This window comes from Colossoma macropomum, unplaced genomic scaffold (genome assembly GCF_904425465.1).
Source record: "Colossoma macropomum unplaced genomic scaffold, Colossoma_macropomum, whole genome shotgun sequence".
Lineage (NCBI taxonomy): Eukaryota > Metazoa > Chordata > Actinopteri > Characiformes > Serrasalmidae > Colossoma > Colossoma macropomum.
In genome coordinates this window covers 5790539-5818533 of record NW_023494786.1, presented here as the reverse complement: position 1 = coordinate 5818533, position 27995 = coordinate 5790539, and the positions used below count along the sequence as shown (strand labels likewise).

General features: G+C 39.8%; 1 protein-coding gene across 14 annotated transcripts in view; it reads right to left on the bottom strand.

Moving 5' to 3' along the window:
• Nucleotides 1–27995, bottom strand: part of mecom (MDS1 and EVI1 complex locus) — a 244860-nt gene that overhangs the window by 8621 nt on the left and 208244 nt on the right. For 2 of the 14 annotated variants that reach the window (XM_036558549.1, XM_036558654.1), the window contains 11 exons: nt 27702–27804; nt 26872–27106; nt 25465–25612; nt 23883–24063; nt 15543–16944; nt 15227–15317; nt 12849–12875; nt 6191–6357; nt 5324–5401; nt 2417–2586; nt 2006–2150 (listed from right to left, as the gene is read on the bottom strand). In XM_036558549.1, the coding sequence (XP_036414442.1) occupies nt 2006–2150; nt 2417–2586; nt 5324–5401; nt 6191–6357; nt 12849–12875; nt 15227–15317; nt 15543–16944; nt 23883–24063; nt 25465–25612; nt 26872–27106; nt 27702–27804 (2747 nt within the window). The remainder of the gene's footprint in view (nt 1–2005; nt 2151–2416; nt 2587–5323; nt 5402–6190; nt 6358–12848; nt 12876–15226; nt 15318–15542; nt 16945–23882; nt 24064–25464; nt 25613–26871; nt 27107–27701; nt 27805–27995) is intronic. The other 12 variants (XM_036558571.1, XM_036558557.1, XM_036558580.1 and 9 more) reach the window with 12 other exon arrangements.

Below are 27995 nucleotides of genomic sequence, written 5' to 3'. Positions count from 1 at the left end.
GAACACACACACACACACACATAGGCAAAAGTCAAGAGTGTTGCAGCACACACACTGGCCAAGCACATCCACCTGGAGTCCGAGCCGCTGGCGACAGAGTAATTAATAACACACACACAGTTGTGGAGATGAAGGTTAATTAATAAAGTCTGAGGCGCTCCGTGTTCACTGATGTTTGTGTATAATTACCTCTCCGTCCTGCCTCCGGCAAGCAGTGTGAACTGAAGACTGACAGACTAATGGACTAAGGTCTGGGTGTGTGTAGGTTTTGTTGAAAAGCTGCTATGATCACTGAAGAGTTTCTGATGTTGCTCAGTTGTGGAACTTGCAGATTTTTTAATATTTCTCCACTATTCCTAGTATTCTGATGATGTCATGCAGTCCTGCTTCAACTTTAAGTTCATTCAGCAGCACAGTAACGGTTTGTTACGAGATAAAGCCATAACCGACTTAGCAAAGGCAGTAAAACTTTTTTTTGGGAGGAAACACTCATTTTAAAATGAATCTGTAAAGTGCATTGACCAATATATTTGAGTTTATCGCCTTGATTTTATTGGATTTGTTGCTGTAGTGATAACAAATGAAAGCTGAAAGCTGAATGGCCCACAGTGTTACTTCTGCTGCATCCCAAACTACACACTAGCACACTACATAGTATATAAAAGCAGTGCAGTACCATTAGGAGTGTACTCGTTAGCACTGGCATAGGAACCGGGTGGGATAGGTAGGAGAAAAAAAAATATTTTAAAAGCAAGACACAAAGGGTAGCGCGTTTTGCCAGCAAATCAGACAACCTTCCCATTTCATGCTATGTTGTGTGTTGGGCGGTGCTGGGCCTTCTTTCAGCCTTTGTTAAGGCTTGTTTTGAGGTGACTGTTCAAAAATAAAGAGATTTTGCCTAAAAAAACTTCCAATCACCAACTTCACTGGCCCCAGCTTTTGCCTCGCCGGACCCTCTGGTTGATAGTGAGGTTAGCTTTCACCAATTTTGAATCTGAAGTCAGTAATGAGAGCACAACAAATAGCAATGACAGCTAATTATAGCTATGAAAATGGCTTTTTATGATGAAATACTAGGAGGTGTTTGGATTAGCTAATGTTAACATTAACTATACTCAAGTTGTTGAAAAACACTCAGGTCATGTTAGTCTCTGACTAATCCAATATGTAAAAAACAGTACACCACCATTAGAAGTGCTTTCAGTAGTGTAGTATGTAAAGTTCCAGAGTGTGTTGTTTAGTCCATTCAGAATTGTTTTCATGCAGCTATTCAGCTCTGTGAGTTCAGTGGCAGATTCACAGTAGCAAACGTCTTCCCTCCAATGTCAAACCCACTCCTACGCCCCTGCTCATTAGTGTAGTAGATGAAGCACAGAAGTGTGTGATTTGGGATCAACGGATGCGCTCAACAGTCCAGCAGTGAAAGTGGAGAGGTACATGCCACAAATGGATTTCAAAAAATATGTTTTTGAATAAGAATCAAAAGCTTTCTGTAAGGTAGCTTTCAGATACCCGTTTGGTTCCTGTCAACACTGTTTTGAACAAATGTGACTCGGTAAGTTTCTCTAGGAAGGAATATTTCACTTCAAACCACTTGGATTGACTTTTAGTAATTTAATATTGCAGAATATTAGAAGAATTTCACTTTTACATACTTGTAGTCTTTTATGTGGAAATGTAAATCAATGTTAAACAGCAATGTTCAATAAATAATTTCATGTAGAAATTAATTAATCTCAATAAATTAATACAGAACTCGAAGTGTGTGGTCATAAGCATATATGTATATATAGAGTCTTATAGCTACTTTGAACATGGCTCGGCCAGTCAGATTTTAGAACTATTCATCTGATAATATTGTGAGCAGTTCCTCCAGTCACATTATCCTATTCAGGGAAAACAAAAAATCATTTCAGTACATCATAAAAATGTACTGAGGTCAGAGATTTACACCTCTACTAGTAAAGGATGAAGAGTAATGATATAGAAAGATGACAATGCTTACGCTTCATCGGAGTGTGGAGGTGAGGTGGTGTTTTGGCCGCTGTTGCTGATGAAGTTGCGGATTTCGTTGAAGTAGGAGTCCTCCTTATCGTCTAGAATGGCACTGCTGCTGTCCAGCTCTGATTGAGGGGACGACATCGCTGTGCCTACAGCAACAAACAGCAACACACACAGACATGAGAGTGTGTTTGAGTGTGTGAAATTACACCCTTAATCTCCAAGAACATGACGGCAGGTTACTGTAAAAGTTTTACTAGTTACTGAATAATTTATAGTATATATATATGTATATGTGAAAATAATTTAACCAGGTAAACAAAGAAACAATCACATAAATGGTCACACTTCATTCTGATAGTCCGCTATAGTGGGACATGCATTCAGATGTGTATTCTGAGTACGTGTGTTATACCTGATAAATTACCATTCTCGTGTTTTTTTAGGTGACGGTCCAGGTTGGTTTGCTGGCCGAAGCAGCGGTCACACAGGTGGCATTTAAAAGGTTTCTCTTTGTTGTGGATGTTGCGGATGTGACGCTGCAGGTTGGAGGAGATGCTGAACGAACGATCGCAGTATTTACACCTGCAGAACACAAACACACACACAGGCACATGTAAAAACAGTTTTCTCTGAAAGATGCTGCACATAATCTAACATGCAAATATAGATAGAATCTTTATTGCCACCAATCACACACAGTATACAATATATAAAACACATTGGTGTATATCTGTGGAGCACTCTTAGGACCCTCTAAGCTTACAGAGGCGTTCTAACGATTTCTAGCAACTAAAAGATACGTTTGTATTTTTTAGTTCATTTTTATTTAAGAGAATCATTTCATTGTTATAGTTTAGGGTTAGAATCATGAAATGCACAGTCAGGATTTTTCCCTCATGATATCTGTGTAGATCCAGCCAAGTGAGGTCTCTCATTGGTTAGTCCTTCAAGTGCTGGATGGCCTTAAACATTAGGTGAACTACAAACATACTTAGACAGTGACAGTTCAATCAATCAACCACATTTTGATTTCCAATAGGCGGAAATCCAGGAGTCCTAGATAGGCGACTGATGAGCTGTAAATGAGCCATAGTCAAACCAGGTTTTCAGTCAGTTGTTAGAAATGGAAAACAATGGTGGCAACTCTACAGCAGGGCTCTTTACTGAAACACTGTAAAACTGCTATGTGCAACATAAAATATATGTATATATCTCTGTTACAAGCTTCAAATAAAACACAAAAAGATTTTGTACGAGCTTCAAATGTCAGTGTTTAATCTAGAACAGCCAAAAAAATGTTCATGTTCACCAGAGTTAGCTTAGTGCTATCAGTATTGGAATAGAGTGCTAGCAGAAATTAGCATTATCTTAGAGTTGGGTTATCTTTATACACAAGTTAGATATGTTCTCTGCAGTTAGATATGTGAAGCTGCAGTAGACAAGCAAACATGATAGGAAACTCTATCCTAACACACTCACACACGATGGAACAGTTGCGCGTAGATGAACTCTTCTGTTCTTCTGTTCTCTCATCTTGAGCCAGTTTGGTAAAATGCTTTTCAACGTACAGTATTATCAGGGTGATTCTCCAGTCACAGTCCTCTCTGTCTCTCTCTCTCTCTCTCTCTCTCTCTCTCTCTCTCTCTCTCAGGCAGCAGTTAATGTTGATTGTTTGCTTTGTTTCATGCTTTGCCAGAGTGTGGAGATCGGAGGTTATCTGGCAGGCTACAATGGCCTGCATTACTCTCCATTTTCCATGTGTATTTGTATGAGTGTGTGTTTGTGTGTGAAATGTCTTTGTGCATTGGCCGATTTCTGAGTATTTAAGGGTTGTATACCGATCATATGTACGCGTATGGAGTGTATGTATCAGTGGTGAACTGTGCCTATTGAAGCCAGGCCTTGAGTTCGAGCCATACATACTGAAAAAAGCTCCATAATAATGCTCATTTCTGCTAGCGCCCCTATAGGATTCTAGTAACACGTTAGCACTAAGCTAATTTGTTAACATTTTTTGGCCATTCTAGACTAAACAGGGACATTTCAAGCTTGTGAAAGACATTTCATGCTTTATTTTAAGCTTATAACCAACATACTCACATTTTGTAGCAGTTTTTCAGTAAAGAGCTCTGGCATAAACCTGCTGTTTTCCATTTCTAACATCTGACTGGACCACATTGGTCAAGCTACCACACATACTTGCAGTCAGTGACCTTTCTAGGATATCCATAAAGACTAGAGTGACATTTTTCTTATCAAATTGGTCCCCATTTATTGTAAATCAAAACGTTATTCATGCCACTGTCATTTCCTAGTTATATTAGTGGTTAATCAGCTCCTGAAGTCCTAAACAATGAGAGAGCTAGCTTAGCTGTATCTACCTAGATAACAAAGAGAAAAAAATATTTTTTTAGAAACAGAAATCAAGCCTTAGAAGACCCTGAGGCCCTGAGACCCTGATATGGATATATGAAAGTGCATATGTGTACGTATAATTTTCTGAATATTTGTGACTTTGCATGTCTAACACTTACACGCACCTATATACAAGTGTGTGTGTGTGTGTAAAACAGACTTTATTCTCCAGCTGCCTTTGCTGGCCTTCTGCCCTCCTCTCCTCATCACCTTCATTTTTCACCAACTTCCTCCTCTCTCTCTCTCTCTCTCTCTCGCATGCCGTCACTGTGGCGACGGGCGCCATTATTCATCTCCCAAATTATTTAGCTGAATGATAATTGTTCCAGTCTTTTACGACGAAGAAAAACATGCAAGCCTCTCCTCTCTCTCTCCCTCTCTCTCCTATTTCTCTCTCTCTCTCTCTCTGAAAGAATGCACTCAGAAAACATCCGCAGACGCTACTAAAGCTAATAAAGCACTGCCTGATGTATATGTGTGAGTGTGAGAAGGAGCCATATGCACGCACGCTGTCATCACAGTAGTAAGTTCCCACACAACTATTTCACAGACACACACACACACACACACACACACACACACACGTATACCCACTAACACAGTTTTGTCTGTGCAGAATGAGTGTATACATGAGTGTAAATGAATGTGAGAGTGAATGTGTAAGCATATTTGCCCTCCTTCCAAAATAAAAGTCTCCAAAATGGTAAAAAAAGGACAAAAAACCATCTTAACTTTTAATGTAAGTAGGCCTGTCACAATTATTACATCACCAAACACAAGTATTCAAGATGATTGCAATTATTTGAGATGACTGCAGTTCATTTTCCAGTCGTTAGACTTCACAATCATATTGTGCCACAACAAGTGGAACGTGAATGTGTGTGCATGTGTGTTTGTGTCTCACCTGTAGGGCTGCTCTCCTGTGTGTGTTCGGAGATGCCGTGTGAGGTTGGCTGAGCGTGGGAATATTTTGCCACAGTATCTGTAAAGGAAGGAAACTCCTCTTCAGTCACAAATAGCCAGACATAACATGCACACACACACACACACACACACACACACAGAAACTACAACACCCTCACTCAACACTGCCTTCAAGCTCACAGAGCAAAACATTCTTTCATAAAAACATATATAAAATAAAATTACACAGAAGCATCAACAACTAAATGTAATAACAAACTTTACAGTGTTTAGCACATCCTCCCTCCTCCTACATTACAGCCTCCATTCTTTCCAGAGACTTTTTTTAATTTTCATGGAAATCTACAGGGATATGTTTCAGCACCTCCAAAGTTCAGTCTTAGAGGTTGCATGCATTTTGGCTTCTTATAACCCAATGGACTTTTTCAGATCTGAAGCAACAGTGGAGCTTAATTTCTCCCATCTTTTAGGGATGAAAGCTTAAAATACTATGTATCTAATGGTGACAGTGTTGGTGGTCTACCAGGTCTTGCAGGTGGTTGTCAGGAGTTCCATTTCCACTGTATGTTTTCATCACTTTTTGATCACCAGTTTTGGAAACTCCTCTTTCTTTCCATATTTTCCTTTGAATTTCTCCTTTCATTGTGCAATTGGATTATCTTAAATCTAATCTCCTCGGAAGTATCTCCCAAAAAATGCTCTTGTTCTTAATGGCCGATTGACTGTAAATTACATACAGGTTTAATTCCATACTTTTTGAATGTGTCTCAAACTCTTTGTGTTGGTTTGTTGAACTTAACGTCAGATATAAATCTGTGTGTATGTGTATTTTCATCGACATGGTTACCTGCAGGTGTAGCGCTCCTTGCCCTTGCGCAGCAGGGTCTCAGGCAGCGTGGTCGGTGGAGCTCGGAAATCAAACATGGAGGGAACGGAACGCATGATGTCACCAGCGTCTGACTTCAACGATCCGAAGGACTCCAACTTCTCCGCCATGTTCTCTATTGCTGACATCTGACAAAGAGAGACAGAGAGAGACTGTTATTTTTCTCCAATTGTCATTAGAATGGTCATTTGGTTCCTCAAACTCCTCTCTAACAGTCGAAGAGGGCAGGGACTAGACAGATTACTGTTCTAGTTCTATAGCAGCTTTCCACTTTGTGTGGAGCATAGATGGGAGTTTCAGTGCACTTCCGATTACTATAACTAAACTTAAGCATTAAATGAAACCAAAATTATTTCCAACTTTTCATTTAAACAAACAAACAATTTCAAGAGCTTCTTTCATGTTTGTAGTGTGGTTGAATAAAAAGTGTAGCTACCCCGTCTTGTCCCCACCCTCAGTCTTGCATGTGGTTAGAAATACTTCACAGGAAGTTGAGTAAAAGTGTCAAAAAATAAATAAACAAACACATATATATAACTTTAAACTGGCTCCTACACAAAATTCAGGCTTCAGTCTGGCTCCTGATACTGATTTTAGCTACGCAGCATACTTTTGTCCATTTTTGTAAACAAACAGTATGTATGAGTGCCAGAAACCACACAAGCAAGTCCATTTCTATAAGCTTATAGTCTATAAGCTTCATAACCCAAACAACTATATTTGGGTTAGGGGGGAAAATTTTGGCAAACTACTTTTGAAACAACATATCGTGGAGAGCATGCAGCAGAAATGTGGCCACACGTCTCCACGCATGTCCGGCATAGACAGACATTCATGGTTTCTATGGGTTTTTTCAGCAGGGTTGCTCAATGACGTCTACACAAGCGCATGTTAAGATAGGCCTCCTGCCACACGCATGTACACACATGCATACACACACAGGTACATGCGCACACGCACACACAGATGGATGTGAAAATGTGCAGGGACTGCTGCCAATTTGCTAATGAAGTTGAACGGCTGCTTTCATCAGAAGTGGACTAATTCTCAGAGGACCGCCAAGACACATGGACATGTCAGCCCGTGTGTGGGAACGGTTCACGGCCAGAGGTGTGTGTGTGTGTGTGTGTTTAAATACAGTTCTAGGCAAAAGTCTTAGGCAACTGAGAAAATGATCTGTATTTAAGCCTGATCACTGTATTTGGATACCCCCCCCTTTAGATTATCTACAGACATTCAAATTGTTAACAAACTATGTGTTCAATCCATCTGCAGTTGATTCCTAACAGGTTTAAGATTAGGGATAGGATTAGGAAGCAGGGTTAGGGTTTGGTTTAGGTTTTGGGTTGTGTTAGGATAAGGATTAGGGTCAGGGATAGAGAATGTTAAGCTACAGTGTGCTATTAAAAATACTTATAGTATATTAAATAAATAAAAATATTAGAAATATTAATTAGAATAAATTCAAAATGACAGTAGATTGTGATGTGTATCAGCATGTGTCATTTCCAGACTTTTCCTTGAGCAAGTCCAGTATTTAGTCACCATCCAATAATTTTCATGTCAAATTCTCTGTATTTGTGTTTATTTACATTTATTCTATTGCTACAGTGTTTTTACTGACAAACACAGTTACTGCTGATATGTCTCAGAAAAGTCTGAAAATCTGTGATTTCTTTCCATTTATTTTTAGAAATATGATGTCGCACTTATTTTAGGTCACTACTTCAATCTAGGCGTCTGTGACACTGACCATGTTGAGGCCTTTGCACATTATAGCAAATGGGACACAGTAAATGCTAAGAACTTCAGAAATTCCTAGAAATATATCAAAGTTTCTAGTATACTACTTATACTTTAATAGTTCACTGATAATATAATATGTAATGAAACATTTTGTATTAAATTAGAAAGGAATGCAACAAAAGCATGTATGTACAGGGATCTGTGTGTGTGTTCATACAGCATCCGTATTTCTAAGTGTGCATGTTTCTGAGTGAAGCGGTGTGTGTGTGTGTGTGTGTGTGTGTGTGTGTGTGTGTGTGTGTGTGTGTGTGGTAGAGAGCCGGAGTGATTCATGTCCTCTGTTGGGCTGTAAAGCATTCGGTGCACAATGTGAGCAGACAGCACATTCGTCAATATGAAAGATGTTGACATTACTGATCAAGGCCGAGACAGGGATAATAATGATATCGTCAGGCTGAGAGAGGAGAGAGAGGAGGGTGCGTGTGTGTGCGTTCACGGAGCGGGGGTCCCTGAGGGTCCCGTAACGCCTTTGCCCTTTCATACTGGACCCGCAAATTTGCATTATTTTGCGTGTATTGAATTTTCTGGTGTGGGTGCCTCTTTCTTCAATATGTATTTAATATGTTTCAGTGTGGGTCACAAATCAGACCTGATTCACAGTGAAGAGCACAGGCCAAGCATATACTCACAGGCACTGACGGGAAAAAAGAAATACAGAGTAAAAGAAAGAAAAAGAATGAAGAAAAAATGGAAATGGGGTGGAAAATTATGCAAAAAAGTGAGAGTGAGAGAAAGAGTGAACAAGATAGATGAAGAACAAACAAAAGCAAGAAAGAAAGCAAGAAAGAAAGAATAAAAGAAATAGAAAGTAAGAAGGGAAGTGAGTGAGAAGAAAGAAAAAGTGAGAGTGAGAGGAAGTGTGAACAAGATAGATAAAGAACAAATAAAAGCAAGAAACAAAGAAAGAAAGAATAAAAGAAATAGAAAGCAAGAAGGGAAGTGAGTGAGAAGAAACAAAAAGTGAGAGTGAGAGGAAGTGTGAAAAAGAAGGATGAAGAACAAATGAACAAAACAATAGAAAAAAGAAAGAACAAAAGAAAAAGCAAGAGAGAAAAAGTGAACAAGAAAGACAGAAACAAGTGATGAAGAGATAGAAAAAAATAAGAGAAAAAGAAAAATGAAAGAAAAAAATAACAAGAAAGAAGGAAAGAAAGAAAAAAGAAAGAAGAAAAAGAAAGAAGAGAAGAAGACAATAAGAGAAAGAAAGAAAGAAAGAAAGAAAGAAGGGAAGAAGACAATAACAATTAAAGAAAGAAGGAAAGAAAGAAAGAAAGAAAGAAAAAGAAAGAAAGAAATGGAAATGGGACGAAAAATGAGTGAGAAAGAGAAAGAAAAAAGAACATCAGTGGGAGAGAAAGAAAGAAAGAAAGAAAGAAAGAAAGAAAGAAAGAAAAAAAAGGAGTTGGAGGGAAGGTGAAAAGAGAAGAAGAGAGAGACAGAGAGAGAGAGAGAGAGAGAGAGAGAGAGAGAGAGACTAGGACAGATACTGATGGAATGGGAAAAAAGACAGAGCCAGAAAAAAACAATGAAGAGAGAAAGAGATAAAGAAAAAGAAAAACGGAATGACAAGTTGGAGGGAAAGGGATGCAAAAGAGTGAGACTGAAAAAAGAAAGAGAGAAAGTGTGAGAGCGAAAGAGAGGGAGATCTAATTGGCTGTGGCGGCTCAGAGTTACAGTCACATTCAGAACAGCAAGAGCCAGGCCTGCATGATCAGAGACATGCCAATACACTCAGACAGAGCGGGAGAGAGAGAGAGAGAGAGAGAGAGAGAGAGAGAGAGAGAGAGAGAGAGAGAGAGAGAGAGAGAGAAACAGTGCAGTTGTAATGAAAGGCTGTCATATTTCTGCATTTATATGCGTTATGCATAAGCAGCAGGTTGTTTATGGTGTGAGGCTAAATGCTTTGTTAAACTCAATAAAGGTCCTTAAATCTCACCACCATTAGCTGCACTAAACCTGTCCACTCTAACCAGCTCCACTCAACACACACACACACCCCAGCTCGTTTAATTTCAGTTTTATAAATGTTGCATGTTGGTCAGCATGTGTCTCCTCTCATGACCAATCTTATTTTAACAAATGTAAACCATTTAAAATGAATGTGAATTTGAAATCATAGCACATTTCCTTTTATATGTTTCTGTGTCTGGGAGGTTCTCAGAGCTAGTTTAGTGTTTCAATTGATGAGTGGTGCAGTAGTGGGGCCAGGGTGGGGGTGGGTGGGGTGTTCGGGTGGGGGTGAAACATGACATTATGGGTTAATATTATTTTTCCCTGCCCGCTGGTGCATGGTGATGTAATCAAAAGACAGAAGACATTTTCAAAGCGGGCACAATCAAAACACTTTGATTTAAGATTATGGAAAAACAAGAATTTTGTCTTTTAATGATGGGACATGATGAATCATGGCCAGGATGTGAACTAGCATGGTAAAAATCACAGATTAATATAGATAAAAATAGATGACGCTGTCATAAGAAGTACATGTTTCACTGCAATTACACTACAGGCCATTCATCAGGAAATGTTCACACAATGTTAAGCACAGCTTGAGTTTTTAAAAGAGGAAAAAATAAATAAATAAAAGTAATATATATGATTGTGATGGTATATAAATAAACAAATAAATGTATTTATTCCTATCAAATGCAAAGCTGTGCTATATATATTTTCTTAACTGCTGAGGAAACTTTCTCTCTCCCATTTTCCTCTCTCTCTCTCTCTCTCTCTCTCTCTCGTTTGCTCACCCTACATCGATAGTCGAGAGAGGCTTCATTAGTGAGATGCATTCTCAATTGTTGATCTTATCGGGGTACCAGATGTCTGGAAATTCCCTTACTCCCACCCACCCACCGACACACACACTCACACACACACCACTTGCACACACAGCATGAGAGGTCCCAGTGAGACGGTTGCCCCTTTGCTGATGTGGACCTCCTTCTGCTCCCCTCTCTCTAAATAATAGCACTCTCAAACTTTCAGTATTATCAGCAGCAGCCATCAGAAATAACAACTCAACAACTGCACTGGACGACTGATGAGTACACACACACACACACTCCTGCCCATACACAGAAATACACACATACAGATGCTGTAACACCTACACATAGTACTGTGCAAAAGTCAGAGACCACCTTTCACTTTAATTTCCAAAAGTAAAGTGTCATTTTTTTCAGTATTTAATGTGTCCATCTTTGTCTTCATCACACTGAGTTGTCTGAAGGATGGACACAAACTCCTGTGGATTTTTTCAGATCTGAAGTAAGAGTGGAGCTTGATTTTCTCCTCTCTCTCAAAGATGAAAGGTTTAGGTGCTGTTTATCTGATGCTGACAGCTCTGGTGGTCTACCAGCTCTTGCAAGTGGTTGTTAGGAGTCTCACTTTCTCTGTAACTTTTAATCATTTTTTGAAAATCAGTTTTGGAAACTTCATATATGACTTCATAAAGTCATATTTAATGCTCTCATCGAACTTAATGGGCATTTTGACAGGAAAGTAAATCAATGAAATGTGGTGTCTGACTTTTGCACAGTACACATGCACATACAAAACAGACACATAAACACATACCAACATCTCTACACACTGTTTTATCAATCGTGAACGGTATGATAAGACTGTGATGTTCACACAAATCTTTTAGCACACACACTGATGCTGTGCTAACAGTAATGGATGATAAATGGCTCACAGCAGTGGAAATAATGTCCTGTGATTAGAAATGATACATGATGGGCTGTTGCAGCTCCTCTGTGATAAAGCTGTGATTAATGAGCTCACTGACTGCACTCATTTATGGCTGACTGACTGAGAGACAGTGGGTGTGAGGAGCCATTCATATTTAATGTGTATGTGTGATTCATAAATGCATAGTCATTTATACTTCTGTGTGTGTGTGTTCATCATACATGACTGTTCAAAGATTTGCAATCACTTGCCATAGCAATTGTTATTTAAAAATGACTTAATAAACTAGACACAAATACATAAACAGATGTATTGCTCACAATTTAAAGTATTTTGGGAACAATAAGAAGTTCCGACATGGTAAAAAAATTGAAAATGTTATTAAACTATAAACTGTAATTCTCTGTCACAAAATTATTATGAATTGCTATGATGCATTCGGTATATTCATTATATTGGAGTCTTATGGAATCATCTACAGCTCAGTTTCTTAATATTTACAGCTTCCTACAAACTTTGAACCTAGAGAATATTAGCATATAATATTAGCATATTAGAATCTTTTTATACATGTATCTGTAATAAATTGATTCTTTATAATTGAAAATGGTGATTCCAAACTTTTGAACAATAGTGTATATCGTATCTCGTATCTCCAAAATGATAACTTTACAGGAAAAGGAAAAAACCTACTTTACTTTTAATGTAAGTCAATGGAACCAGACATTTTTCCTAGTCGTTTTGGGTTGTTTCTTTTGGCCCATTCTTACATACAATGTAAGAATACATTGTATGTAAGAATGGGCAACAGGCAGTTTTAAATAATGTCAAAAACTGAAAAATGACAAAAATGGAGATACGATAGCACGATATGCATAGATAAGTGTGTGATGTATTTGTATTTACAGCTAGTTTTGTGTGTGTGTGCAGAGATAAAATCAGGGATGTTTTAAGTGTGTTTTATCTCTACTTAAAGCTAGATGTTGTGTGTATCAGAGTCTTCTGTCATTTTGTGTGTTTGTGCTTGTTATAAATGCATGCATTGTTTTATCTGTATTTAAAGCTAGCATGTCTGTGTGTGTTGAGCTGTACAGAAATGTGTGGCCTTAGCAAAACTTACCCAGGTTCTCTGATCAGGCATGCGGAACTGGGGGCGGGACAAAAGGAAACAGCGAATCAAAATCAAGTATCACATTGATGAAAAGATTCTGATTGGGTGATGGAATGTCAGTGTCTGATCCTTAGCTCTGTCTGAAATGACTCTATTTAGGGGCAGATTTACTAAAAGAGGCGCTTATTACAAACAGCCTACTGATACTTGCTGTTGGAGGTGGTCAGTTTAGCGGGTTATCTACTAAGAACTTTTTCTGTTTCACATTGTTTCATATGTTTTACATTCTATGTTCTTATTCTGTTTTTTAGGTCCTTGTCGCAAGTGTGTGTAAATCTGTAAAACATTTTGCATCATAACTGCTTGTATGAAAGGTGCTAGATAAATAAAGCTCTGACTGATTGATTAAGTCACAAAGTAAAAAAATTACTTATTTACTTGAGACTTTGTCAAAGTCAAAATAACTCAATTTGAAAAAAATATGTGATTATTTGGAGAAAATAAGACATAATTTCAGCTTAATAAGTCAGAACTTTGAGAAAAAGCATAAACATTTTGATTTTTTTGTTTTCCAAACTGCCCTGTTAATCTTTTTTTGAGTGTGTTGTGCCTGTTTAGTACGTGGATGTTGTTATGTACTAGTATTTTGCACCATCGCAAACCCTTAGTATATCTGCCCCTTAAACGACAACTCCCAGGATACATCTCTTCCAACAATAATAGGTAAAATATGAAATACTGGGGCTGGTAAACTAACCCTAACCCTAACTCTTTTATTAGAATTCTATTTTCCGTAAAGGATCACTGCTAGCGGTAGCATTCGTGGTGCTGGTTGGTGTGTGCAGTGGGTGCACAGCAGTAAAGTGTATGCTGATAGGTCACCTCGTTAGGCTGTGTGTGTGGCGGGCATGTGGATGCTATCGAGCACAGACACTGAGCAGACATGCAGTATAAATCTGCCTAGTCAAACAGCCTGTAAAGTAGTGCCTGGAACAGCCTATAAAACACTATAACAGAGGCCTGTGTGAGTGTGTGTGCTGTATTAAAGTTCTTATGGAAGTCTAGTGATCTCAGGAGCAATGACAGTGAACACACACACACACACACACACACACACACAAACAGACAGTCCATTCCAGACACAAGAAAAGTATCTGTTTGTTTTAATGGGAAATCATATTGTAATGTCCTAGTAAAAAGCACACAAGTAGAGGGACATGTCACCACACAGATGTCTCTGCCTAGCACATCTGGACTGCATTATTTAGCATGGACAGACATGATTGCTAAAACACTGCACTGCTATGCAAAGCCACAGTGTATGTGCAACGTGCAAGTGGATGGAGAAATGCAGGCTGTTCTTCTGTAGTACTTGATAACTGGTAAATAGACAAACTTTGAGGGTAAGGCTCTCTTTGATATTCCCTTAATTTCTAAGAACTAACCAGGTAAGTGTCAGATACAAACTCCCAAGGTAACATGAGAGTTCCAAGTTCCAAGACTGTCTAACTAAATTACACTGAAATGCCTGACGAGTTCTATGTATTAACTGGTTAAATGTATGATATAATCAGGACTTGTATCATTATTTGGGGTAAAGTGATAGTAAGTAACGAGACAGTCTAACTACATTACACTCTAATGCCACAAGTTCAAGCAGGAAAGTAAATCTGAAAATACTCTAAGTAGATAAAAAGACAGTATAAAGACCGCTAAAGACGTGAGAGTCTTTTACAGTGTTTATCTGTTTATTACCTAGAAACAAACCTGCATCTGGGTTGTAAAAGAAAGCCTGATTCTTACTAAGGCTTTACAAGCTACTTACCATTTACCTTCATGCTTAAATGTGTGATAATGCAATGAAATTTAGTAAATGTTTGTACTTACCACCTTTTTACTCCAAATACTTATCCAATTAGGAGAGATCTTACTATGTCCTTCTTCACCCAAATAGCTGGAACCTGAACTGTCTGGGTACCTGCCCCCATTGCACTAAAATCAACAGCTCTCTGGAGTTTGTACTACAAACCCAGTTGATATCTTGTTAACCATTTCAGTGTGGTTCAGTTCAACTGTCTTGGAATGTACCATCATGTTACCCAAAATAATTAGCAAGTATTTTGAAGCTTGTGCCTCACACTTAACTAACGAATATCAGAACTTAAGAGACTGTAAATGAAAGCTTGACTGCTTTGTGGAGATGGAAATATGTGGATATAGTGTGGGACAGCTATGGGTAAAGTTGGAACAATGGGTAAAACGTCAGAGCAATGCTTGAAGAACACTGGGAAGAAAAACGGTGGGTCAATGTCTGGTGATTATAAGACAAGTGCTGACTGCCAGGAGAATATAGAGGAAATGTTCGGAGAATATATCAGCAATCTTACCTGTGGGTGGAAGAGGAATCCCGGTGTGGGACGCATGTATTTTTCTTTCAGCGCCTCAAACGGATCACTCGCTTTCCTCTTCTCAACCCTGCTAAAATTCAACTTCCATCAGTTCTTAGAAACAAGACTTCAGATATAAGTTTGAAAAAATTGATTTGCTTAAAAATTTTGTTTGTCTTATTATAGTGTTAAATGTACCATATTCAAGAATGGCCACATTACCATATTCAGTAAACAAAAACAGGTATGTTATAACATTTAACAAAATGAGAACAACTAGAGTATGTGAATGTGATGGGCTTGTGATTGACAGTACCTGTAAATGGGGTCCATGAAGAAGGGAGTGGGTCTTGCATGCTGGAGGGAGGGGTCTGCTTTAGGAGCATCTGCCTCAAACCTTTCTTCACCAAATACGTGGTTCTTCCGTGACTCCTCCCCTCTGATACGTGCACCTCTGCTTCGCCCACCCAGACTCAAGTCCAGCGGCTGGTCCTGATTTGCCGAGGGTACGTGTGATGCCTCAGGCTTTGAGGGGGTATAGGTTGGAGCCAGGCGTTCCTCTTTGCGCTTGGTGGTGAGGTCAAAGGGTGACTCAGCGCTCCTGCCCTGTGGTCTCTTGCTCTCGGCCGACGGGCTCTCCGCCTCCCCCTTGTGGGTCTGAGGTCGGAGCTGTTCTCTCTCATGGAAGGGGTACACTGGGGGTGAAAATGCAGGAAAGAAGGACAGAGGAAACATGGAGGGGTATGGTAGAGTGCCCCCTTTTTTATCATGCAGGCCAGCCAACCCCGTGGAGCCGAAATATTTCTCTGCTATGGAGGCGATGGCCTTGATGGAGTCATTGACTGCTCCGGAAACTGCAGTGTTTTCATCCAGAGTTGGAGAGAAAAGTCCCGGTGGAGGCACATTGCTCCCATTACCGTTAGCTGCATTGCTGCTGCTGGAGCTGCTGACAAGGGTGGGACTTTGTCCAGCATTAGAACCACTGGACTTCCTCTTGGGTCCTTTCCCATTTTCCCTTGCCCTGTCTCGATCGCGATCCCGGTCGCTCTCTGCATCGCTGTCCAGTTCCGACCCAGAAGTGCTCTCAAGTTCACTTCCACTGGGAGTGCTGACGTCATCCAGGTCACTGCTCTCAGACTGGTCACTCATCTTAGGCTTGTGGCCGGAGCCTTCTCTCTGGTGCTCCAAACTGTCTTCCCGTTCCCCATTCAAAGAATGCTTGCGGAAGCTTTTCAGAAGGTCATGGGGCTCTTGAGCTCCAGGGATAGACAAGGGACTCTTCCGAAGGTCTGTCCCCGGCAGACCCTTTACAGGTGAAGTGGCTGGGATGATAGAAGGCCGGTGGTACAGTCCAGATGGGAAGAGTCCTGGGAAACCGAATGGGAATGCTGGCGGGGCAGCTGGGAACGTCAGTCCGCTGTGGTGCCGGTTGGCTCCAAAATAGTCTGCCAGACCAGCTGAGCCAGGTCCCATCCCAGCAAGAGCAGACTTGTCCAGTCCAGGGCCACCAGGGAGAGAAATGCCTGGGCCAAAGAGCCCTCCCGCGCCAGCAAAATGGTTCTTCCCCTCACAGAAACGCCGATGCTTGTTGAGTGAGGAGGTGGTGCTGAACAGTTGGCCGCAGTCTTTGCACTTGATCTGTGTCCGGCAGTCAGCATGCATCCGTTTGTGTCTGCATAGGTTCGAGAACTGGGTGTAGGACTTGTGGCAAACCTCACCTGCAGATGATGAAACACACAAACACAAACACCATAAGAGTGGAGGGGAGATATGAATATCCAATGTCTCATACATATACAGTGCTTACAGAATTATGATGCATTCAAAATGTCCTTGTCAACTTTTTGGAAAACACTACGTATATTAATTTGGATGGACCAGTACCAGCAGAGAATGTACTGGCGGATGATATGCCACAACTCGTGAACTCAGGTAACATGGAACATGCCCAAGTTTACCACTTGTATTTACCAAGTTGTCAGTTGTTTGACTCCCTGATGTAAACTCAAAAATTCATAAATTTATGAGGACCATCTGAATGCACCACAAGAGGGCAGAGAAGGGCATAAACATGTTAAAGACACCAGCATAGACAAAATTACAGAGGCTAGTGACTGCATGCCCACTCGAGATGGGTGCACACGATTGTTCTCTCCCTCACACACCCACACTCAGAACGATATGGTGACACAATGACACACAGTGACAAAAGGACACAGACTGGGACTCGGAGACAGAGACAGCACAATGGCTCTATTTTGGTCGTGAGAAGGAAACTGAATTGAATGAATCCTATCCTGCAGGTCCGTTCCCATGGACCACACTCACTGACCTGTCTCTCTCTCTCTCATACACACACACACACACATATATGCCATCTCAAACAGTTTTCAAACTTCTTCAAAAGTTTCTTCATGATTAAATTTACACCAACAATGTCAATGCTGTCTCCTCAGGATCTTTAGGCTTTCAGGACTAGATGAGAAGGCGCAACACAGAATGTGCTTTGATGCAGCTGCAATATGCGTTTACAGTGCAACTGAAATTAATATTTATTTTTCTAATACTGCTGCTTACCACACAGACATTAGACTGTGTACTAACTGTGCCACGCTTCTGAGGCACAGCGTTTAAAAGGGGTAGTGAAAAAGTGGAGCTGACAACAAGCTTGTCACAGCTTGCTACCGACACGTTCTACAAAGGTGTAATTCTGCTACTTCGTCTAGTTAAAAAACAGAATTTGGGAAACAATAGTATGAACCATCAATGCCATAACAGTCACTGAACCAAGAATGCTCAAAGAGGGACCTGCAGGCCAAAGTTGGGACACAAAGTTGGCCCTCCAGAAGGCTGCCCTTCACCTTCAGCCAATGAGAGAACAAGTATTTTAATACAACATCCTAATGTACATAATGTAGCTCTTTTTTATAATGTTATTTTTAAGGTTCTTGTGCTGTCACCATACAATTGTCCCACAGTGCAACACAGATCTAACAACACACATGCAGCTAGCAGTTACAAGACAACGGAGTGTAACAGGGGTTGGTACATGGTCAAAAGGAGGTTTAGAGTTTGGAGACCACCAGGGTGAAGAATTTGTTTTCACTAAAGGCAAAGAAGTGTGCCTTGTGTTTAGCAAAACCAACTGGGTATTTAAAGAATACATTTTACTGGCAACGTGTGTAAAGCTAACAAGTTACCAGCTAGCTGTTTTGTCTTTTTGGCCTCTGGCGCATGACAAACATTGCAATTTTGCCTACAAAACAAAAGTTTTGGCACCCCTGAACTAGATGAACTCCAGAGGAGTTGTGAGAGTGTTATGCTTGTAAATATTCTTTCAGCACAGAGGCTATGACCGCGGCCATTATTAAAGGACGTCTGCCAATAACATGCCTCACTGCCACTAATTTACGCCTGGTCCTGAAAGGCAAAGAAAAATTCATGCAAAGGTGCCTGCTGTAACTTGAGTAAACAATATAAACATATAGTCAGCTGCACTTCCAATATGTGACTAATTTTTTTGAAACCTGGCGCAAAAGACTTCGACGGTTTCCGCTAACACATTGACTGTCTCCATTCGCAATACGCTTGTCTGCTCACACTGTGTACTGTATATAGGCAGCACTCCAGCACACTAGCAATGACTCAAGCTTAACGCCACAAAAACCCCATCTATATCCCCAACGCAACACCTCACATGAGAAACTAAGCCTTTAAAGCTTCATCATAACTCACTCTAATCACATCTCTCATTAGCCAGGCCAAATTTATGGAAGGTTAAAAGAGATTGTGTAGTGGGAGAAGGTGAGGTGTGTGTGTGTGTGTGTGTGAGTCAGCGTGTATGAGAGGGCATTAAGTGTGAAGTTAGAGTGATCTTAAGTTCTACTCTTAGCTCTGTTTATGACTTAGCTCTCTCCTCCAGGCCCGGATCAAAAGACCAAGAGTAAATATTAGTGTGAAGGCTGAAGACGACACTCTGTGTGTGCGTGTGTGTGTGTGTGTGTGTGTGATCATCTCATCCTTCCTGTTCAGGCGAGTGTGCACATAACTCTCTCTCTCTCTTTCTCACACACACACAGGATGAGCAGGTGTGAAATCTGTAGGGTAGGTGTGTGTGTGTGTGTGCGTGTCTGTGTGAGAACAGAGAGATATGCACTTTCTGTGTGTTTGGCAGCTCTTCATAAACTGTAACTAAATATTATAAACACATTCCAGAGTGCTGAATGTCCAGTGGTGGAATTAACGTCAAGTGTAGAGACATGACAGTGTATGTATGTGTGTGTTGGGGAGGGGGGGGTCTGTAAGTTTCTTTGTACTGCGTAAATACAGTGCTGTGCAAAAAATGATATGTACAGCTTTTTATCTATCAAAAAACACTAACATTAGATTAAAAACAAATAAACCAAAAAGCAATAATTTGTAATTTTATGCGTTATGTGTTTAATGTGTTAGCTTAACCTGTCTTTGAGGGAAGCCTAGTATTTACAGTTATCATCCAATCCCTAGTTTATATAATCAATCCTTCATTGAATTAAATCAGATGTACTCATGATGGAATTGAATCAAACAAAGTCAGGCAACAAACTTGTAACTAACTGCATTCCTCTAGCTAACATATTAATTTAAAAAGTTAGTTTAAAGTATTTATGTTTATTTGTATTTATTGTAATGTTATTTTACTGGCATAAACACACTTACTGCTGTGATAAAAAGCCATAAACAATTTTCATGGTGGCTTAAGACTTTCGCACAGTACTGTACATGGGTATGATTATGCATGGTGTATGGTGTCTTTTTGTATATATTGTTATAAAGCATATGTGTGTGTTTCCTTGTCTGGTCTTTTTCTGATATTTTAAAAGTACCACCTTCTATTTTCATTGACAAATGGACAAACAGAAATGGTCCAAAATGACTTGGAATTACTTGGAATAGAACCCTGTGACATGAATCCACTGAGCCACTTAGCATTGCTGGATGAAGCCATTAGTTGACGGGGAATTTAAACCTAACTTTGGACAGCTGACAACTGCACTACATCAAATTATTCAGTATTATTTAATATTACTATTGATTTCAATTATTACCTAACAGTGGAGAATCGCGACTATTACAGCTAGGCCTTCAATTTGAGAAATAAATGTAAAACTCAATCGAAGCATGAGGAAAACCCACTTCTACTATAACGCTAATGTCTGCTAGCATCCCTATGGGATTCTAGTAGTTTGTAAGTGCTATGCTAATGGCAATTTGCATTTGCATTTTTTTGCAGTTGTAGATTAAATACAGAAATTTACAAATTTTAAAAGACATTCGGTGTTTACTTGAAGCTTGCGACAGCCATATTAGGTATGTTACACCTTATAGCAGTTTCACAGTGACTCTTTCAGTACTGAGCTCTGGTTTAGAGCTGCCGTTCATTTTTATTCCATAGAATCATGATCAAGAATTGCTTTTCTTTGTGGTATCCAGGCAGATATAGCTAAGCAAGCTCTCCCATTGGGTAGAACTCCTGGAGCTGAAGAGAAGCACTAATGTGTCGAGGACTTCTAGAACACCAAAAGTGCTGCTTTTTTCTCACAAAATTGGTCCTGCCTATTGGAAATTAGTAATTATGCTTAATGTAACACATTAGTGCTTCTCTTCAACTCCTGAGCCCAAAAAATGAACTAAAAATTACAGACATGTTAGTTCCATATTATTGTTTCCCAAAATTAGTTCCCAGGCATTCTCCAAAGGCCTAGATGGTCCTGAGGGTTCCCCTCTGTGATCTAATGGTAGATTTTATTTTACTGTCGCCATAATTCGAAACATCAGGTTTCAATTATCACTTTGGGTTAGTCTCGGACAAAACGTTGCACTAGGTCAGTTTCAGGTTCAAAACTTAATGTGTTTTGAGTTTGATTTGGGCCAAATTTCAGGCTCGGGAAAGGTTTGAACTTGATGCTGTTGGACTCAGAATGTTCTTGGCCTGTAAGTGGATTCAGACCAAAATTTTAGACTCAACTGAAGCTCTAGTCCATTTTTATTGTTTGCTTATCTACATTTAAGCATTGGCCTTTTGGTCAATATATGCGAAATTCAGACATTCAGTCTAACTTTTGGCTGGTATGTTACATGTGTGCACGCTAAGTAAAACCACATGTATTTTTGTATTTGTGTTTTCTACATTACTTTTGGGCTGAGTCATTCAACTTTCTGATTTTAAGATTTAATCCGGATGCAGGTAACACGTACACTTTCTGCTCATTTGCAAGTGGACCATAAGCTCTGAAGTGGTTCATGTACAGTTCATGTGCAATTGAAGTGGATTCACGTCAAAACAAACAAAGACCCCCACAGATGCAGCTGCTGGCTGGGCTGCTGTGCGTGTGTGTGTGTCCCCGTTAACGTGGTCATTAGCTGTTGTTAGAGCCGCTTGTTTAAATGCTGATTGCTGTAAATGGCTGTGTACTGAGCCCATTGGAGGCATGTGGTAGCTATTTGTCTGGAATGGCCGTCGTTGGCTAGTTACCGCCTGACCGAGGCAGCATGGCCACGCTGAGGTCAGCATATGTCTGGTCAGTGCAATGAGGGTCAAAAGTCATGCACAGGTTGAAAAGTCCAGTTTCAATGGTAAAGATCATTGGGTAATAAAATAAGGTGACAATTGGTGGTGTTTCAATAATTTTGAAAAATGGTTAGTATTGAAACAGACCCTTCTTGAGGTCAAGAGTGACAAAAGACAGCGAAGGAGTTACTGAGCATCACTTTGGATTAAACTGTAACTCAAAATTCGCTAAAATTGTCACTACCGAAACAATCACTACTGAAATATTTGATAAAGTTTCAGAGGCATTACTATTGTACTGGTAATAACACAATGGAATCTTAATTTGTTTTAATAAAATAAACTTAATTAAGATAGAGGGTCACTCAAGGCAAAAAGTCCAAGTCAGTTAAAAGTCTGAAATGTGTTTTGAACTATGACTTTAAACCAGTTCACAGTTAGAATGATCCATATATGGACCGACTGGACATAACTTGCCCTGTGACCACATGTTATTTTTATACGCAGAGATGGCATGATACCACTTTTTCATTACTGATACAAATATTAAAATGGCAGATACTGATACTGATACTAATGCAGATATTTCTTCTTTCTGTTTCTAAAACTACTGAGCTTTAAAGTGACCTACTTCACTTAAGATGAGTAACTACTCACTCCATTTACCCCACATAAAGAACAACACAGCTAACAACTTCACACCACACAATGTGAGTGCATGCTATTTCAGGGCAGATTTGATACAGGATTGATTCAGATTTCATTATTTTTTCACTGTCTGATCTCCAATCCGGCATTTTCTCTTATCTGAAATCGGATTGTGCCTTCTCAATTTATTTATCATAACAAAACCTCATCACTCTGAAATGGTAACTTTAAGGGGGAAGAAAACACATTTAATGTATATCATGGCAAACAGGTTGTATTCAAAATAATTTTGGACTAATTTCTATTGGTATTGAGTCATTATATTGGTCCATTCATCATGAAATTCAGTGTAAAAGTCATACAGTGTAAAAGGCAGCTTGCATTTTCAAATAATGTGAAAAAATAATAAAAGTTGTTACACAGGTGGAAGCTCAGGACAGTTGGGCACAAGCAGACAGACAGACACACACACACACACACACACACACACACACACACACACACACACACACACAGAGACATACATACACAAATATTCCTGCTTTTGGGAGAGAAAATATTCTTGCTTTTGGGAGAAAAAAAGTGTTAACAGCAATGCTCACTCCTGCTGTAAATAATTCAGTACATTTACAAATATTGACATACACATTTTTACCTATTTTACAAAAACTACACAACACAAACTGAAACAATAATATGTCTTCTAAAGACCAGGCATGCATACATGACATCACAAGTGCTGGCTGGTCCAGGTGTAGAGGAAAGCGCCACCAAGTGGTAAAAAATGACAGGTGAATGTGATGCGATGACTGACATTGCTAAAAAAAAATTATAAACAAAAAACAAAAGCATGGATGTGCAAAATATTACAGATCAAGTCACACAAAAATCACCTTATAGTTCTTAAAAATAAGGATGCTACCCAGGGTTCGTTTTATGATGCCATAAAAGAACCACTTTTGGTTCACTAAGTAACCTTGCAATGAATGCCCAAAGACCAAAAGTTTGGGCCCTCCTACTTTAAAATGTCCTTCACACTCTGAAATCTCTTTTTCAAACATGGTTCTTCTAAGGCATTGATCGAAGAACCCTTTGTGGAATCTCTTAGTGAACATGTAGGTAAAAAATGAAGTATCAGTGTAAAAAAAACATCAAACAAAACATGCTGTGAAAAAAGCCCATGCCCCAAACTTAAACAGTCGAGCAATGGACATTTGGATAAAAACTTGGTGGAGCTTTCCTGGGCCTTTTTTCCCCTTTTTTCAAAGGTTATCAGATCAGATTTTTGGCTTCTAGAGCAGATTTAGCCTAATCCTGCAATCTGGCTGTTGCGTCGGCAAGTTCTCGGATTGAGGGCCATCCAGAAGCTAAAGATCCAGTCGGATAAGTTTGAATGCGCCAGCCCCCCAGTGTGTGTGTGGTGCGGTGTGTGTTGGAGTAAGAAGCGTGCAGACTTACATATGAAGCGGGTGAGAGACTTACATATGAAGGGCTTGACGGAGGAGTGGATGTGTTTGTGCTGTTTGAGGCCAGATGAGGTGGCGAAGGTTTTGCCGCATTCGGGGCAGGCATGGGCCCGGGCGCCGACGTGCTGAGAGCGGATGTGCCTCTGCAAGTTACTGGGGTCCGTAAACACCTGCTGGGGAGAGCCAGAGAGAGGGCGAGAGAGTTTATACACAGGCATTCAAATTTTTGGAATCACTATTTAGCTATTCTCAGTAATATAAGGCATACACATTTAAAAACCATTCTACACTTCATATGTCAAGAAATGCCTACAAATAGATAGTTACTACATTATTGGTTGCTTCAAGCTCCTCAGGAGGGAGAAGAGCAGCTTCATGTAGAAATTATACTTAATTTTAGAGTTTGGTATTTTTACCAAAATGTGTTTTTAATTAAATCCTCTGTGTTCTTATCTATAACAATGACACATATTAGCTGTGTTTCACTGTAAAAAAGTCACTAAATAGGATGCTAGTGGCAACACTATATGAAAGGCCTATTTCTGAGAGGTAGAGCTAAATGTCTCACTCCAGTTTTTTCTTCAGGGTGAAATAAACTTTGTATCGTTCCATGGACCAACTCTATGGCTGGAGTGATAAACTTTGTGATAAATTTTTCATTATGTAAAACCACCAGTATTTCCAAGTATTTCCGATATATTCAGTATGTCTAGGACAGTTCCCAGTTACACCAGAGAGGGCGACAAGGCCTTAAGGCCATAAGCCTACGTTCAACAAATACAAAAAAAGCACTTCAAGTAATAAAACATAAATATTCATCTAATGCACAGAGCCCTGAGCTGAAGCAGAGCCTCAATCTCGAGCTGGTGATGAACTTATTTAGCAGAATGGGCTGTTACACAGTGTCTGCAGCATTGAGGTGCCGTTGCTACAAGACAAATTACAGATTTGTCGTTGTCACTACTTAATGAACCCTTTTTTTTTATCCTCTTCTTCTTCCCACATTTACAGTGTTATTGGGCACTGGACTTGATTTGAAGGTATCAGTGTATTAAATCCATAAAAAGAGCTCATTGGACAAATGTAATTTTGAATAAAACCCTCTTTCTGGTTTTGTTTCAATGAAAATCTGAACTTTTAGTCAAATAGAGCCATCTCATCATGGTCAACAACTTCAGGGATTTAGGCCTTTGTTCACATTACAAGCCTTACATCAATGAATGCTTATGCAAACAAATGTGTGATCAAATTTACAACCAACAACACAGTTGAAGGCAAACTCTTCCCATTGGTTGTCATTGTGTATTTTTATCTTTGAAAATGATTAATGTGCTCTGGACTGTAGCATTAAAAGCCATGAAGAATACAATGTCCTTAAAACCCTCTTAAATGAAGGTCACATTTCTTGGCTGTGTTCCAAGGTTCCTTCAAAACAGGACAGCACTTATGAAGTAAATGGGCGATCAATGCGGCCTGTGTAGAATAAAGGCCCTTAAATGGGACGTGTCTTCTGTGTAACACGCACATTCACTCCCTCTCTCTCGCTCACTCGCGCAGTAATGCCTGGACTCTACCTTTGAGCAGTTTTCACATTCGTAATGCTTGCCGCTGTCATGTGACATCTGGTGGCGAATCAGGTTGGACTTCCAGTTGAAGGCCTTCGGGCACTGGTCACATTTATACTCCCTCTCCTCCGAGTGAGAGAGAGAGTGAGCCTCCAGACTGGGTGGAAGGGAGAGAGCAAGAGAGGGAGATGAGAGACAGAGAGAGAGGAAAAAATGACCTTTTAGACAAATAAGAATATTTTCATAATCTCATCATTCCGAATTTGAAAAGAAAAGCGCTTCTTCATCTCTGCAAGTGCCTGAAGGAGAATCCCTGCCGCCACCTTGAAAGGCATTACAGTGTTTGAAAGGGTAAAAGCTGCTGTAATGTCTTCAGACACTGTAATGTTAAAAGTTCATTAGTTGATTTATATCTTCTGCTTATAGTACAAATAACAGAAAATATGCAAAACATGATAAAAAACAATTTTTAAAGCAATGGCATAAGCATAAGTTTATGATGTGCCTGAGAATCCTGGTTTGGAAAACTGCAGGGTGGAGCAGAGGGCTTGTCTGTGTTTACACTGGCATCCTGTCAGTCATTCTATATGAGCATGCCCTACACCACATTACTCCCACCTCTGTCTGTTTAGCTAAGAAAACATGGCAGAATCTGGTTAGCGGCATGTGCCATGTGGGGGAAAATACATTGTGCAGAATTAGTGACGTTCCTTGTGGCGGCACTTGGACAGGTATGTAAACACAATACATATAAAGTTTGATATGAACTGATTTTGATGAACGACCTTCATAGAGATTTTTGAAATACCGGTCAATTGCATCAAACTTCTGTGCGGGTAACAAAGTGAACTATACGAGGCTGAAGTTAGCTTCTCATTCAAACTTTCGGTTCCACCTTAAATGCTGCTGTACTATGCAACTACACACGAATTGTGCAGAGACCAAAAATTGTCAAAAAACAAATTAAAATATCATCTATTTTAGATTATTTTGGGAATTAACCCCACTTTGTCTTGATGCAGCTTTATAAGCAGCCACCTTGAATGCCTGTCCAATTGGATTGTAGAAAGTACATATACTGACACACATGCTGAGAGCTTTATATATTTATATATACTTGGAAATAATTTTGTACACAGGCATCATCTTCACATTAGTATTTGAGAAACTTAGAAACAAATTTAATTAGCCTTTAGATCAAGATGTCTTTGAGATTATAAAAATAACATATCCAGTTATGTGTGTCCAAACTTGTGACTGGAAATGTATGTCAGGAAAACTAAGCCCCTCCAAATAGTACACAACTCTAGTAACAATGGCATTACCACACCCCCTTATGTAAAACATATCATCTCAGAAAAGTTTGATGATCCAAAGCCTCTGCCAGGTTCAGCATTTCCGTGTGAATGTTCTCACCTTTGAGCATCAGGAAACACCTGCTCACACTCCTTGCACTCCTGTGGGGAGTGTGCTGAGTGCAGCAGGAGCGGGTGGAGCTCAGTGCTTTCTCCGTCACTGGCCGGGATGCCCTGCTCAGGCAGACTGAAATGTGACGGTGTCCGGATGGAGCAGGACTGCTTTTGATGCTCCAGCAGCTCAGGGCCTGAGGAGAAGTGCTGCTCACAGTCCTCACAGCGGAACTCTCGCTCCTCTACAGACACCACACCACAGCAGAGTCAATGCAAGATATGAGTTTGTGCAAGATGGAGAAAGGATATTTGAGCACTGTACCAAAAACCACCCTTCATTTATTTCATTTATTTTACAGAAAATTTCACAGACGCCTCAACACTAAATATAATGTCTAATTACAAAATATAATTCTTTGTCTTAATTACAGCATCCATGCTTTTCAGAGGGCTATCGGTTTTACAGGTATCTGCCCTATTTTTCCACACCAATGAAAGCTTTAGTTAGATGTTCCCTCTCTCTCAAAGATGAAAGCTTGACAGTGACAGTGTTGGTCGTCTATCAGGTCTTTCAGGTGGTGGAGTCCCACTGTGTCTGTATCATTTAATACATAGATATATATTTTCCCCCCACTTATTTTCCTTTGACTTTCCTCTCCCTTGTGGAAGTGGACTGTCTTGTGTCTAATCTCCTCTGAAATATCATCTGAAAATGAATAAAGTGTACTTCATGGCCAGCTTTGACTGGAAATTAAATAAATGAAGGGTGGTCTCTGACTTTTGCACAATGCTGTGTGTGTGTAAATGCGAACTGTGAGTTTGTAAGTGTTCACGTACCATGTATATCTGGAGCCATTGTGTCACATGAAAACTCCTCAGCCTTCATGAACAGTATGAGTTCTTCACTAGGATGAACCTCACGGACCACACGGTAAAATATCTACACACACACACACACAGAGGGAAAGAGAGCACATTGAAAAATTTAAATACACAAAGCAAACTGCACGAAAAAACTGTAAAGTGAACAAAAAACAACAAAAGAGCAATCAAAAACCCACACACCAGGGCTGGAAAATACTTAAATATTGTACTTAAGTATAATTTTGGAAGATTCATACTTGAGCACTA